General features: G+C 42.9%; 1 protein-coding gene across 2 annotated transcripts; it reads right to left on the bottom strand.

Moving 5' to 3' along the window:
• Positions 1-1,139: 1,139 nt before the first annotated feature.
• On the bottom strand, positions 1,140-7,104 carry LOC142948078 (methionine aminopeptidase 2-like). 2 transcript variants are annotated; one of them, XM_076089958.1, is made up of 11 exons: positions 6,936-7,104; positions 6,086-6,199; positions 5,817-5,879; positions 5,084-5,186; positions 4,635-4,796; positions 4,178-4,359; positions 3,841-3,935; positions 2,999-3,095; positions 2,801-2,904; positions 1,607-1,722; positions 1,140-1,392 (listed from the first exon to the last, which is right to left on the bottom strand). In XM_076089958.1, exons 1-11 carry the CDS (start codon positions 7,102-7,104, stop codon positions 1,140-1,142), a joined length of 1,458 nt encoding a protein of 485 aa, XP_075946073.1. The 2 variants fall into 2 exon arrangements, with proteins under 2 accessions (XP_075946073.1, XP_075946074.1); XM_076089959.1 differs by having other exon boundaries at positions 6,086-6,196; positions 6,936-7,074.
• Positions 7,105-15,683: the final 8,579 nt, after the last annotated feature.

Genomic DNA, 15,683 nt, shown 5'->3' with positions numbered 1-15,683 from the left:
TGTGTGTGTGTGTGTGTGTGTGTGTGTGTGTGTGTGAAAGAGCACACACTCTCTTCACGTATGCTCCTCTTTTTGGCCTGTGACTCCTGCCGGCCCAAAATAAACATGTATTAAAAGCCATTGACATCACAGCATATCAGATCCAGAGTCCACAGGTTCCCAGTTAAGAATAGGTCTGGTCCGCTGTCTCCAAGGAGAAGGACAAACCCTGTGAGAAGACATGATGCATTCCTCCAGCGTGACATCAACGCTCATGTCCTTGTCCCATAGACTTTACCAAAATAAGAGAATGGGCTGGAGATTTTCTTGTAAAGGACAAATTAGTGATTTAGGGTGCATGAATGTACTCTGCCATCAATGTGATATTTGTATTGCTATTTCTGTGTGTCCTATATGTTTTTTTTTTTTTCATCTAAACTGCAAAAACGACAAATCGGTGTGCTCATTCTTAATGCTTCAGGGAAAAGTCTGTTTCTTTCCATGGTGACATTATGCTAAAGTACAAGACTATGAATAGCCTGATGTGTCTTACTGTAATGTCTTCACTAGGGCAGGATGTTTGACTCATGTTTAAGTACCGCCCTCCTTTGGTAAAAGGAAGGAAATACACCTTTATATCATCAGATATTTGCAATGTAATTAAGTATTGGGAGCTCTTATGCACACAGTAATTGATGCAGTATTTATAACGATTTATTTCTTACAAAAGTGCCTCAAATTAAAATAGAGCAAAGAACTATATAAATATTTCATTTCAGTTTCCTCACAAGGTCTTAGCAACGCATAAAGCTAAGCATCTTTAGGCGAGGTGGTCGCCAAAACCTTTTTTGCATGTTTCTTTTGCATATATTTGTTTTGCATATTTCCGAAAAGCAGCACATGAAAATGTGACTAAAATGGCAACACTACCTTTGTTACAGATATGCCCTTTGTCTATTGGCTCGATCCCTTGGAAAATAAATACTAGTAAGCTACTGCCATGACACAAGTATTTTGCCTTTGCTAGAATAATTACCTAGTGGTACTCAAGCAGAGGGAATTTATGTCAGAAATATTGCATAATTGCTATCAGTCTGCAGAGGTTTGTTGTCTTTGAGCCGTCACGCTCCTCCTGGCTCGCCTTGAGTTTTGGCGCATGATTAGTAGTCGTCTCCCCGGCTCACTACCTCCTTGTAGGTGGGCCTGAGTAGGATGGTGTGCTCGTACTGGGCGGTGTAGCTGCCCTTGATGTCGCAGAGAGGTGGGTACGGGTCTATGATGCCAAGGTCACACAGATTCTTCAACGCCATCAGGTACTTGCTCTCACCCAGGCGGTCCAGCCAGCGGCGGCAGAATGCCAAAGTGCAAAAGTTCTCATTGATCACATTCAGCAGATGTTTAGCCCTTGGAAGTCTGCAGCACGGTAATGACACAGACACCACAGTGAGACAAACTGGAGATTGACTATAGATGTAAACAATCATTCAGATATGACGCTAATCACAATCTCTTTTGTTAAAATTACAGATTGGCAGACAAAATATGAGAAAATCAACCTACAAATAATTTTCCTGAATTAATACTTTCTATTTGAATACGGGGATGAGATGAAAACAGCAGCGCCAACCTTATTGGCACGTGTCCAACATTGAAGTTTTTCATGTAATGTGAGCACTCCATGTCGTCGTGGACTGCACCTCTTCCTGTGCTGCCAAATGTCTCGATGGCGTAAGCTTCACCTTCCTGACAGGCAACAAAAACAGAGCGACAAAAAACTTAATTTGGTTGCCGATGTAAAATGTAGAATAACTATGACAGTATATGCACCATTATGCAGGGCTGAGTGGGTGTGATGTTACTGAAAGGACAAAAACACTCCGGGGGGGACTGAGAGTAAATTTAATAAAAAACCTCAGGATGCCAGCAGCTGACATATTCATCTGTAGTCTATTAAGGACAGTAGTGTCCTTTGCGGAGCAGCGCCTCGTGTGAGTTGATTGGCCGGGTTTCATTGGCGTTTTGTGTCTCTATCAGCGGTTGGCTGTTGTTAGAGTCCCTGTGGTATTAGCTGATAACACTGCGACACCCTCTCTCACTGCACCGATAATCAGTCAAAGTGCTAGCAGCCCTGTGGCACGCGCAGCTGCCACTCTCTGATCACAAAGAGGCTAATGGTCCTGTTACGCCAACACACTTCAGCTAAAAATACAACACACAAATCTGCCACCTCAGCAGAAGCCCCCCCCCCATCCCTCCTGAAACCATCAGGTAAAATGCTTGACTCAGCTACTTGCCAATTAAAATGCTCAGTTCTGTCCAAATACAGTGGTGTGCTGCAGGTGTGAGGCAGGCGTGGATCTCAGCGTAGTCCTCGGCAAATGTAAGATATGCAAAGCCATGTTCATCCTTGGTGAAGGGCCAGCCTGTTAATGAGCCCTGGATGCCCAAAAATCAGTACTCTTACGATGAAATGAGGAGCGGGAGTTTTAACAAGTGTTGCTACTCGATGCGGTTGGTAATTCCATTAAAGGTGTAATTAAAGTGCTGACGAGGGTGACTAAAAAGCTGTTAGAGCAGTGACTGGGAACACTTCTCCACACCCCATCATAACCCTAACCAGCCACATGTTCTTACAATTACATTTAAGAATTTAAAAAAGGTTTATTTAATTGCAAGTTCAAGCAGCTAATACAGGTTTAATCTCAGACAAAAACACAAGACACAATTTCAGTAAAAAGAGGTTGCAGTGTTGTTTTGTGCTCCAGAATGTCGTCACATCCACATTTGGCTAAGATGAAATAACATTTGCTGCTGTACAAACCTCCATCCTTGTGGCTTCTCCACCTTTAACAATGGGGACTGTCTTCCCTGAGTGTATCCTGTACTGTCCAATAGAGTGGCCATTGAGATTCCTGATTGGCTTCACTATAAAGAGAACACCACACAGAGGTTGAATAAATAGGAAGCAGCACTGAACCTGTGCATGAAAGAAAAGAGATGATAAATGACCTCCTATTACCTTGATATGTTTTCCCATCTATCTCCACTTCATAAGACTCCATGACTTCCTGAATGGTCTCACCAACATCACACAGGCGCACATCAATTCCTGCAAACTAAGGCAGAGAGGTGTAAACATGCATCATATAACTACTTGAAAAGTAGCTACTATGTTAGTCTGTTATACTTGTATCTAAATATTAGTTCCTTGAATGTGACTCTGTACCCTGACCACCTTAATGAATCGCTCCTTAAAATCTGAACCAGGTAATAAGAAGAACAAAACCTTAACGAGTGCAATTTTTGTATTTCATCACTTATTGCAACTTCCTTATCTCCCGATAATTTGATTCTCGATACACTTGGTAGTTACTGTTTATATATATTGTACCTGTTATACTTGTTTTTCATTTTCTATATTGTACACGGTGCTTGCTCAAAATGTGTACAAGTATTATTTTTTTAAGGTAACTTATTTATACTAAAGGAGCCACTAATATCTAGAGCATGAATTATATATTTATTGTTCTTCATGCCATTGAGTGACTGTACTTGTGCACATTTGCAGCATATTAAATCCACTTTTTTGAATTTGACTTATCCGTTCGTTTTTTGTTGCTGTGACACTTCAATATTTTCCAATTTTTCTTATGTTATCATTACTTCCTGGTTTTGTACATATCATTTGTATGTCCCCCTCTGTAAAGTTCTGTAAAATGTAATTGTAATACTTTGCAATCTAGACATAAATATTAATGTAACTGTGATCTGAATATGATTATTTTCATTCCTTGGTCAGTAATCAACTTATTTTGTGTAACCAGCAGTACAAACAAGCATGCAGGGGAAGATCTGTATTACCTTAATACCGGTGTTAGTTGCGTCTCTTACAGCCTCCAGCAGCCTGTCATACTTTGGATTGAATGTGACGGTGAAGGCACAGTCTATTATTCGACCTAAAAGACCAAAATGTTTGGTTACTCACAACAGTTTCTATGTGGTTGTCATTTTGTAGAAATATTCAGAATTTAATTATCTAAAAAGAAAAGTGTAAGTGAATTAACTTGCGAGAACAGTTTATTCCAGGCAGTAAGAATTATAATGTAATCATCATTTTACCATGTCATAATAAATGCCAAGTGTGAAATGGCACAGCAGACCTCAAAAAGCACTTAAAAAGTTATTAGCGAGCTCTTACCGTTGATGTGCGTTCCAAAGTCAATTTTGCAGACGTCGTCGTAACGCAGCACCGTGGGGTCTCCTGTGTTTGGGGTGTAGTGGGCAGCACAGTGGTTGATGGAGCAGCCGGTGGGGAAGGCCAGGCCTGCCTTTAGCCCGTTTTCTTTGATGAGCCTCCTGGAGCAGTCCTCCAGCTTCTCACTGCGAGAAACAGAAAGCAGCACAAAGGGACAATGGGTGACAGGAACAATGAGACGGTTGTCAGGGCAGATAATGAATCCAGAAGAGGTTAAAACGAAACCACAAAAGCAGTTCTGCTTTCTTTGATGATTTTAAAACAGTATATTGCAGGCTAGGACAAAGAGGTGCTGAAACCATATCAATGTCAGTCACAAATGATCCAAGGCAGGTATGAGCAGCAGAGATTTAAGTCCATTAAAGGGGGCTCAAGGACAATATCTCAGCGCATGTCTCACCAGATGTCAATCATGGTCATCCCTGGTTTGATCCAGCTCCTGACGTACGAGCGGACCTGCCGATGGGCCTCGGCCGCTTCCCTGAAATCACTCCACATCTCCTCGTTGGCCATGTCCAGCGCCCGCTTCTCTTCACTGGTGGTCCGCCATGCTGCACTGCGCCTGGTGGGAGGTAGACAGGCACACCGCGGAGAGGAGGAAGTCATTATTTTCTCATTATACCAATACTTGTAACGAGGATATGACACACTTGTGGGAACCCTGCACAGGTCGTGTTGTCAAACCTGACACAATCAATTTGCTCCTGAACAGGATATTAAATCACACACTAAACATTGCACCTCATCACGTTGTCCAAGTGCAAAGCAGAGAGACCCAAATAAAAACTAGGCATGTCACACAGTGGACGACTACTGCTGAGTGTGAGGGACGATGTGGAGGTCACACACCCGTCTTTCGATGGTGGATATTCACACTCCTCTCCCTTTGGAAAGTCTCCGCTGGGATAGAGCTCACAAATAGGGATTGAGGGAGGGTCAGTCTGTCCCTTCACTGTGGCCCAGATAGTGAGAAGGAGAAACAGATGAAAGCAGTCGGAGAGAGAAAAGAAAACACAAGTTATTCTCCCCATGTCCATGACATTAGCATTTCAACCTAGCTAGAGGATACAGTACAGTTCTTGACTTACAGATCTAATCAATCAAGACATCCCCATGAGTCAAAGAAGCCTGTTGAATTATATTGCAAGAAAAATTGGAGGCAATAAAAAAAAGCTTATATATATAGTGGGTTATAACAATATGTAGGACGCACTGAGTATCATGTCATAAATGTTAACCTGTCTGACTCGTACGGTCCTGTAGCATTTTGTCCTACACCTCCTGTGTCAGTCCTACATTATATAACTGTCATGACTCTAATTAACCAAAGTCAACCTGCTCTTGTGCACCTGTTGTATTTATCTGTGATTCAAAGTTAATCTGATGCAGTCAATTCTAACACTAAAAAGCACTTAGAGTGCTATCAGTCTATCAATAAAATCCGATGTGCCTCTGGAACAATATATAGTCTGTCACCGGATGTGAATTGCAGTTTCAATTCAAATTCTAAATTGAGTAAATGTGAATTTGTAATCCGGAGCAAACTGTAAATAAATGTGCTACACTGAGAAAAACGGCTTACATCCTTTCTTCTTTTTCTTTTTCTTCTTCTTTTTTCCAGCTGAGTTCTCTCCTTCATCCCCATCTGTTGAAAGCATCATTAGTTTCAGTGCAGTTTGTAAAGTGAGAAATATCGACAGGAGCTTGGGCACAATTCCCAGTGTGCTACTGAAAATCAGATATCACATTGCAGATATGACCGGCTGAATTTCACCGTGCACTTTCAGGAGCTTAAAGTTCAGCAGTCACCACTGCAGAATGATGAGGATGGTGGTGGTGGTGAGGAGTTACCTTCTTCTCCATCCTCCTCCCTCTCTTTGTCCTCTAGTGTTTGCTGCTCCAACTGTTTTGTCACATCACCAACACCTCCAGCTTCTCCATCCCCCTCAGCTTCATTTGCCCCTGCTGCAAAGTCACACACTCGTGCATGCATGTGCAGGTGAAGGTGCACGCATGGACACACACACACACACACACACACACACACACACACACACACACACACACAGTAAATTATTTGTGGTTCAGTCATTTCAAGAAAGTGCATCCTCTACGATCTCAACTTGGCAATGTCTGTGCATAATGTCTTTCTATGCCTTGGGAGTCAATATCCTCAAGGGCACATGTACCTTGCAGCATAATGACATATAGTCCTTCAACTGAGCTGTGTGTACAACACTTTACTTATGGCAGGTTCAAAAAGTCAGGCTTTCCGAGATTCCCCTCCATATCATGAGGCAGCATATGGCTCTTTGTTTTTATTTATTTTTTAAATAATACAGTGGTTGTCATATTATTGCACTAAAACTGATGTGGATACTTCTCTTACATAATTTCATGCAGTTTAGTGGGATTAATGAAACATATTTAATCTAGAGTAAAATTAAATTGTATTCCACCAATATCTTCAAATGACAGCTTTCAATCAGTTTTGATAATAAATTCCCATTTGAGAGATTGTCCCGTTTGAGCTCAGCTGCAGCCGCTCAGAGTTGGGACAGCTGGACAGGAATGCCATCTGACAGGTTGGAAAGTCTCCTGTCCCGCTTATCTGATGCTTGTGCTCCATATCGAGAGGCACTAGAGGAGACAATTTTTGCACTATTTATTTTCCAACCGATTCTCTGGTGATGCCTCTTACCTGGTGCAGTGGTCTTACTCCTCTTCTTCTTTCTTCTCTTTTTCTTTATTGACTCTGGGGCGTCCGGGTCTTCTCTCTCCTCGTTCAAGTCATTCCCGTTGAGAAGTTGGAGCTCCACATCGCGCTGTAGCTCCGCCATGATCAGCGACTGAGAGATGAAGTGACGCATAAACTGCTGGGAGCCTCCAGTGGTCAAAGCAGAAACGTGTGCTGGAGGAATCTGAGCCAATAATGAGCTATTAGAGAGCAACAACTTGACCCGAGTAGCCTCGAGGAAGACGATCGTGCACCGTCCTGAGGAGCGAAACTTTCATTTATCATCAGATTTTCTCCTGTAGGGGAAATTACATTTTGGCACAAATACATAGTAACACATCGTCAGTTTCCACTTACAGGACAAAAGACCAAGTGACACAGGAAACCATTAATTTGTATTTATTAAGCACAATATAATAATAAACAATGTTCTTTATATTCAACCATCTCCTTTTCCTGATTTAAATGTCGTTTTCAAAGCCACACAGGAGCCGGTTTCAGGAGATCTGCCATATTTTCATGAGCTGGACATCTGTAAATAAAACATGTACTAGAAAAAGATATTGACTTTTAGACCAGTTTTGAACGTCTTTTCACCGGAGACCACAGTCGCCTTTTAAACGTGTTTTCAACAGAACGATGCTGACCTGGGTATTACACAGTATATACCCAGATAGCAGTCGACTCCGGGGCGGATTCGCCCTCAGGTCGGCAGATCCGCCGTACTGTCGCACTCAGTTCGGCCATGCGCACCGGATACGGGCCGCCCCCGGATCGCGCACCGTCAAACAGCGGACTCGCTGCGGACACCGGGCGTATCAGTACATCGAACGCGCCGTTTTTCCCAGTTCAAATACTGCAGGCAGGTAAAAGGCAGCCTACCATTAGGACCCACTCAACAGGGGGCATGCAATACAATGGGGTGGGAGGTTCACCTTTCCTCCTGAACTCAGACAAACCTGAGAGAGCAGCTGATCTACCATGAGGCCAGCCTAGAAACACGGGGGTATTCTTTTTAATTCAAGTGTTTTTTTAAAGGGAATAATGACTTCTTCTGTCGTGCTGAAGGAATTCAGAAGTGGCCCTTTGTATTTCTTTGACCAGGTGGGCTAATGATTCATTTTACTGACTTTAGTTTTAAAGAAACAAGATATTAATCCTGTAACTGATCTCTTCGCAGCCAACAAAACGAAATCGAATTAAAGGGGCACGAAGCAACATTTTGCATTTTAATTTGGTAAATGAAGGAGCGCAGTCAGAAGACATAACACAAAGGTAATTCAATCCCCTTATCGCAACAAATCACTTTACATTTTCCTCATGTGACCAAAGCTTTTTCTCATTTTTTCCCTCTCATAGTAATCGAGAGAACGACAACGCAGGAGGTAAACTTGATGAGCTGTCAGGTGAAACACGTGGAGATGTTAAACCTGATACCTCATCGGCTGTCGGTGCTGCACGCGACACAATGGACCACGATCCAATGGGTGCATACAAGCGAGCGGCTCCTCGGTTATTGAAGGAAGTGGCTCGACTACTTTCACAACACAAGTGGACCGAGGAGGGGCGTATTCCTCACGGGATTGTAAATATTCTGAATTACTCCTGGAGAGATCTGACTGCGGGGTCGGTGCATTTGAAGAGTCCGGAACAGACCGACACAGGTTCCGTGGAGTTGGATGAAGGTTCATGCCGTCAGGTGTCCGCCAAAGACAAAAGGGAGGCAGAAGAGAGAAACTCATGTGCTGTGGGAAATGCTGGTCCCTCTGTGAGAAAACCACAAGTCAGCTCAGACACAAGCATGCAAAAGCGAAAACACACTTCTAATAGAGGTGAATGAATTCTTTTTTTTTTTTGGTAGCCCACTTCCACAAGGATAAGAAACAAACAAGATGGAACGTTGTGTTAGTTACTGGTACAGCTCTGCTGATCAAGATAAGTCAATAATAATGGGTTCCACTATAATAAACCCCCAGGTTGTAAATGTGAATGCATTATTTGCCAAATATAAGTACAAGTATACAATATGTTTTACAACTGGCTTAAAAAGTAAAAGTACATTATTTATTAACAATTAATTAAGCATTTAGTTGCAGCCCAAACCCTTTATAAAATATGCATTGTTAGCAAATGCTGCGTACAAATTATGTAAAATTGAGAAAAAGACAGGACAGACGGAACGATATTTTTACTATGTGCCATAGTTAATGTAGGTAAGAGACAATAACAATGAGAGTGATAAAAGTGAAAAAACGTTAAGTAATTTCTCACGACCTTTTAAGACTGAACTGGAGGACAGCTTTAGTTGCAAGCTTGTGGAAGTGAGAGGATTAGTTTACCAGACAGGACAATGCTGGTAGCTAGGCACAGATGTACTGCTGCCTGTTAATCAGTTACAGAGCTATTGAGTTACATTATTAAGTTCCATGATGCAACCGTTAGTGACCGATAAATGGCCAGTATTGTCTATACCGATTCAATAAAAACGTGAATTTAAGACTTCAGATGACACATTGACCGAGTTTCACATTCTCACTCTCCAACAGCTCACAACTCCACCACCGTCAGTTTCTCCATTCTATCCAACAGCTGCAGTAATCCAGGTAAGACATGGAGCTGAAGCATCGTCTTAATGGGGGGCCCCTGTGTCTGTGGTTGACTGTGTGGCCCTGCTGCCTCAGCTGGATGTGATTTGTGTCCAGGTTGGATCATCCAGCCGACGCAGCCCTCCTGTGATGAGCCTCTGCAGATCAGTTTGTGTCAGTGGGCGGTGGAGCGACTCCAGGCGGCAAGAAGTCCTGAGTGTGTTGCTGCATTTGGCCTATGGGAAATATTTGTCAAATGAGGGGTTACATTACAAAATGTATTATCCGATAGGATAATACATTTTTCTAGGGAGGACAATGTCGCTCGATCGGTCGGTCCAGACATTCGTGTTCCTGCTCAAGTTGAATTGTAATAACTTTGGCTAAATATCCGCATGTTAGCACTGTCATTGTGGGCATATGGCATGCTGATGTTAGCATTTAGTTTAATAAAGAATAGTTCTAGCTTTGTAGATTCTATGTATTTTTCATGAGTAATTTAAATGAATCTCAGTTTTGGGGAATGTTTATTAGCATTTATGACAAGAAACATATCTCTACTGAATTTGGTCATCTGATATTGAAACTTGTAGATGCTTCATTTTGCGGTGTAACTCCTCATGAATACTAAACGAGAGATCAGTTATTTAAGCATAAAAGTTTACTTCATCTCCGCGTAGAAAACTACAAACAGCTGCACAGGACCTGAGCAAGCCCCTAATACTCCGTCACTATGGTGATGCAAAGGCCAAACTGAAGGACGGGAGAGCGAGGAGAACCGCCCGACCTGCCACTTTAGTCGATGGGATGCCCCGGGTACCAGAAGTGAAGCAGCAGGATCCAGAACAGCAGAAACTACATTACAGGATGGAAGACGGCTCCTCGTTCATATAGTATTCTACTCGCATCCTGTTTATTCATACATATTTTAATTCTAGCAACTGTCCCAGAAGTGTACAACATTATGTGTCACTGCAGCTAAACCTTTTGACCTTTGACTCTGTCCTCTCAGCTACCCGTCTGGTTGTATCGCAGTATGCCAGAGTAACTCAGGTCTGCCCTGTGGAGGCTTCTATACCAACGTGTTCAGTGACAGCGAGTGTCCCGTTATTCTGGCGACTATCACGGCGTCTGGGCACGGGGCCGTGACACATCGTCTTAGGTGAGTTCAGTGTTGATATGTACGAAGATGTTTAACACACAGCAGAATGCCAAAGCCACTCAGGTCTGCCCCCGTGGAGGTCAATCTTACTTGAATGGTATGGTCCACTTTAGGGGTGTCTGAAATCGTATAACAAGATTCTTCTACGCATTAAAAAGGGAAATATATTGTAATAGTTCACTATGATTACAGGTAGGGAGGATATGTAATTGTTTCGAGGTTCAAGTCTTAATTAGGGGGTCAGACCCCCTCAATCCCCGCTGTAATTGGAACCCTGATGACAGCTTGAATGATGTGTAAAATGTTCCTCCAGCTCTGCCATTACAGCAGTGTGGGACCAGCCTGGTGGATTCCTGTGTGACCATCATGGGAACATCACTAAGGAATGGAGCTGGAAGACAAATCGCACACTAAGGGAGAAGATTGGTATACAGGTGAAGCCACAGTTATAGTGAGACTACCACAACCTTTTCTATCAATAACATATTTGCGTTTATAAAATAATGATGTCCATGTTATTTGTGCAATATGCAGACAGAGTCGGCAACATGTTACATATAGAGACCAGGTCGGAGGCAATCACCAGACAAGAAATATATTCAGTGACAAGGGTAGTCCAAGGGGTTAAGAATCTGGAGAGAACCTGTCATGTGCGATAATTGTGAGATGTGCATATGAGAAGGGTCACATTTAGGGGAAACAAAGCAGGGCATGTGAGGTATGACTCATGACCTACTGATGAAGGAACACTAACTGCCTCTGACAGAACCAAGACAGCTTTTATAACAGGGTATAGTGTGCAGATTAGATAACCATGGATGAATTCATCACAATTTATGAGTGCTTACCATACTGATTATTATTTATTGTGTCCATTTTATAGAAACCCGTAAATGTGTTTTTGTCTCCTATAGTTGTCCGATGTAATCTCCGTGAGGCTGCTCAGTGGTACGTCTGCCACGCTCAGCTTCAGGTGTAACAACGAAAGTGTTCAACTTGCTCTTTCGGCTCTGTCCAACATTAACCGATCACAGGAAGCGGTGAGATTACCAAGTATATTGGGGGGAAATTAGATTTATGATAAACAATTAAAATCTATAACGTCTACTCTGAATTGACAGACTTGTTTGCAGACTGAAGGAACGTTTACCTCCGATTCTGCTCAAGACCTCCTGCTGCTGAGGAAGACAAAATCCCCTGCTGTGATCCTAGAGAGCAAGAGGAACCTGTTCCTAACACCCGTAAGAGACGTTTTATCACCACATGAAAGCATGAAATACATTTATGGACTCCAAATATCAAAAGAACGGACCCAAAAAATCTGTTCCAACAATACATTTGAAGACTCACCTTCACTGAGTCCCTTTGTATCAAACAGCTCGCAAAATGCCTTTTGTTGTTCTATATCATATAATCTACCATGCAAGTAATGATGTATGGAAGGTGTCTGTGTTCTCCCCGGAGGTCCTCCAGATGGTCGGCGAGGTGGAGGAGCCATCAGCACAGTGGAGAAGAAGAGGGCATGTTGGCAGGGAGCTGAAGAGGCTTCAGCAGAGAGTCCGAAACACGCTGGACAGCTGGCTGAATTATTACCACGTGGCCATCGGTACGTACCTGATCACACGGCCTTTCTGAAATGGGCATAGTGTGTTCACACTTCCCAGCTAGGATGTACTGAACATTTTGAGTTATTAAAGTAGGCCTAAATGTTTTTAAAAAAAAAAGTATATTTGAGCCAATCTGACCCAGTAAGGTTGTTTCAGAGTGATTCAGTGAAACAAAAAGTTACAGTATCACCTCATCCTGCAAACTCAACATTATTGAATAGTTCCATCAGGATCTTGTTCACGGTCACTTGTGTCAGTGTGCATTTCTGAGTGACCTCCTCCTCTCCCCCAGGTATCAAGTGTCCCGACATGGAGCGGATCTCAGTTGCCCCACTGAGGACCAGGCTGAGGAGAGAGGTAGAGTCAGCCGCTCTGCCCTCTCTGAACCCGCCTGAGCGGGCCGATGTTAAACCAGTCCGGCCTGAGGAGGGCAGGAATGAGTTACGGGAGCTACACCGACATCTGTCAGAAAAACCTCTGGACTTCTACGTCAAGCTGCCAAGGTGCCACTTTACCTACCTACCTTAAACAGAAGCCAGTGATTTGATTTTGCAGTAGTGAAAGAAACACATTGTTTATTGATCAGTTTCAAGTGCTTGAGCTCTGCTAGACTTTGCACAGATGTGTACTACATTATGCAATATATAACATTTCACTGTCTTTACCTGTATGTTGCCAGGACACCAAAAAAGCAAACAGAGGAGCCCTGTGTCACACGGATAGGACCACTTCAAATTTATGGCAACATCAATCTTGAGTAAGACCCACTTGTATTACTAACAGGCACAGCAACAGACTTAAATGTTATTTCATAGAAAATGACATATACTGCAGTTTATAAGAGCAAGAGTATATTTACGATGATAGCTTCACTATCGCCCCCACCCTGCCAGGTCAGCGATTATTCCAAACAGTGCAGACTTGCAGCCCTCTGCTGTCGCCCGCTGTCCAGCCCCGCCGTCATTCACCGCCTCCACCCCCCTCACAGTGTGCCCTGCTCTGCTGAGAGCTGCCCTGCTGGGGGAGGGGGGGCGCAGGCGGTGCTGCTGCAGCACTACACTGATGCCAGTGGTCACGGACCTGGAGTACGATGCCTTCGTTATGGGCCAGCCTTCACACAGTCAGCAGATCCTGGTGGTGTGCGCGACGCCGCAGCTCCGACCCGTCAACACACGTGCGGTGTCCGAGCAGGACGTGCTGGAGCAGCTTTACAGGAGGAGGAACAAGCACAGAACCATGCCGTGTACTCAGGTGTGAGTGCTGTCTTACACACAGGGGGTAGACAAAGTAACAAAAACACAATATGGAGCAATTTCTATTTTGATCACCTGCTATATACTGTATGTATACTCAGCCAGGCATCATTACAGTCCCTGATTGAAAGTGTGGGCATCATTTGTTTGTTGTATCACTGTAGGTAAAATATTATCAAGATTACATAATCAGCAAGTACGCTAAATGTGTACTTGGATATACACAGCTTTGCACAGACTACAAAACAAAGGGTCAGTGAAAGACAAACTACAGTCAGCAGGATACAGAATGTATTTCTGCAAACTCGGTAACAGGTGTTTTTTGTTGGTGTTGTTTTTAAATCTAGTGCCAGATGGATTCATTTCGCCTGGTGAGGTATGAGATGTCAACCGGACAGCCCAGCTGTGGAGGGGAGAACATGCTGCTGCAGCAGCGGCACAACGCTGCTCCTGGAATGGTCCTGGTCAGTAAACGCACTGCAGGCTCGACTAAAGGCTGCAGGCTCTGCTCAGTGCAGGTTTTCATGGTTCCCACTGGGTGGCAGCAGCAGTGCTTGCCTTAAGCAGAGGAGGTGATAGCATGAAGGGGATGGGGTGAGGAAGACTGTGGTAAGGTGCTGTCTTTTCCCAGAAAGCCAAACATTTATTATAAAAGTACTTTAGTCGAGCAAGCAGTGAGGGGTTCTTAATTACAAAAGGGTCGTCTAATTATTAGCCCAAAGTCACGACAGCTGCTCCACTGATTTTTGCTGTAAGATGAAAAATTCTCCATTAGTCCATAAATCAAACAGACATCCGAGTCTTATTCACATTGTATTATACATCTCCTTTTTTCGAAATATCTAAAGTAAATTCTCTGTGTCCTTGTGATAGATGTACATCAGAGGGAAGCTGCTGTTTGTGGGCCACACATCCAGTGGTCACAGCTGCTCTGTCAGGGACCTTCAAAAGCAAATCTCCAGAACCAGGGGAGACTACAGATTAGGTCTAAGCCTCTCTTCAGACTACAAATTCAGGTACTACGACACCATACCCAGTGTGAATCTGATGTAAGAACCTGAATCATCGCTGTAATGTAGTGTGAATGTAAAGAGATTAAACTTAAAACACTTGTCAATGATCATTGTGAAATTTAAAGCACATTCAAGGTGAATTATTGAACTAAAATACATTTAAGTCATAAAGAATTTGAGAAGTTAACTTTTTCTAATGTGTTCATCAGTGGTGGAAGAAGTAGCGGTACCGCACTGTTAATTACCCCATTAAAAGAAGCATTCAAATGTTTACTGAATTAAAAGTATCAAAGTATTAGGACCAACATGTTTATAAAGTACCAAAAGTAAAAGTACACATTTGGCAGAATGGTACCTGTCAGTTTTATATCATTGGATCAGTATTAATTACGTATAAATATCCAAGCAATACTTTTTATCTGCTTTATGTCTAAGGAAGCTGGTCCAACAAAGACCACAAGTTCTGTTTGTAAAGTGTGAAATATCCTAAAATATTCAATACTCAGTACAAGTATCCCAGTATTGTATGTTTTACTTTCCACCACAAGTGTTAATAGTTTTCTGTTATTTCCTTGCAGTGATTCACCTGCAGCCACAGATGCACAAAACTCGCAGGATGCAACTCTAAAAAGAGAAGATGACACAACACTGACTGCTTCAGCGGAAAAGGAAAAGGCCAATGAGAGGTTTGTGACTGAATTATTCCTGACTTCAATTCATGTGATGTGTTCGCGTCACATTTTACTGCCAAGACATTGTTGAAGATCAATCACGTGCCTGATGTCTTATTCCTGAACAGAAAAAACAATCAACTTCCTCGTGTATCGCACCAACGGCGGAGAGACGTTTGTACCAAACCACAGAAGACTCTAGCACTCACCCGTGTTCCTGTTACCACACACTGAATATGCTCCAGGGACGGGATTATATCCATATTGATCCACTTGTAGTTATTAAAAAGTCTCCAAACTGCATCTACTGTGGGTTAATGCTTTTGGGTTAATGTGCAATCCAACTGCAAATGCCTCTTTTGCTTACAATGCAACTTGAAGTCACTGATTAGTCCCATCTGTTCCCGAAATGCACTTTTTA

The sequence above is a fragment of the Anarhichas minor genome, unplaced genomic scaffold (genome assembly GCF_050575085.1).
Source record: "Anarhichas minor isolate MPS153535 unplaced genomic scaffold, ASM5057508v1 ptg000011l, whole genome shotgun sequence".
Taxonomy (NCBI): Eukaryota; Metazoa; Chordata; class Actinopteri; order Perciformes; family Anarhichadidae; genus Anarhichas; species Anarhichas minor.
Note: the sequence above shows the minus strand (reverse complement) of the source record. Positions and strands in the feature narration are given on the sequence as shown.

Coding starts and splice junctions, on each gene's coding strand:
- LOC142948078 (XM_076089958.1), bottom strand. CDS start 7,104: ATGCGTCACTTCATCTCTCAGTCGCTGATCATGGCGGAGCTACAGCGC. Junction 4,797..5,083: donor TATCCACCATCGAAAGACGG/GTGTGTGACCTC, acceptor ACCTCCCACCAG/GCGCAGTGCAGCATGGCGGA. Junction 1,723..2,800: donor GAGAAGCCACAAGGATGGAG/GTTTGTACAGCA, acceptor GTTGCCTGTCAG/GAAGGTGAAGCTTACGCCAT.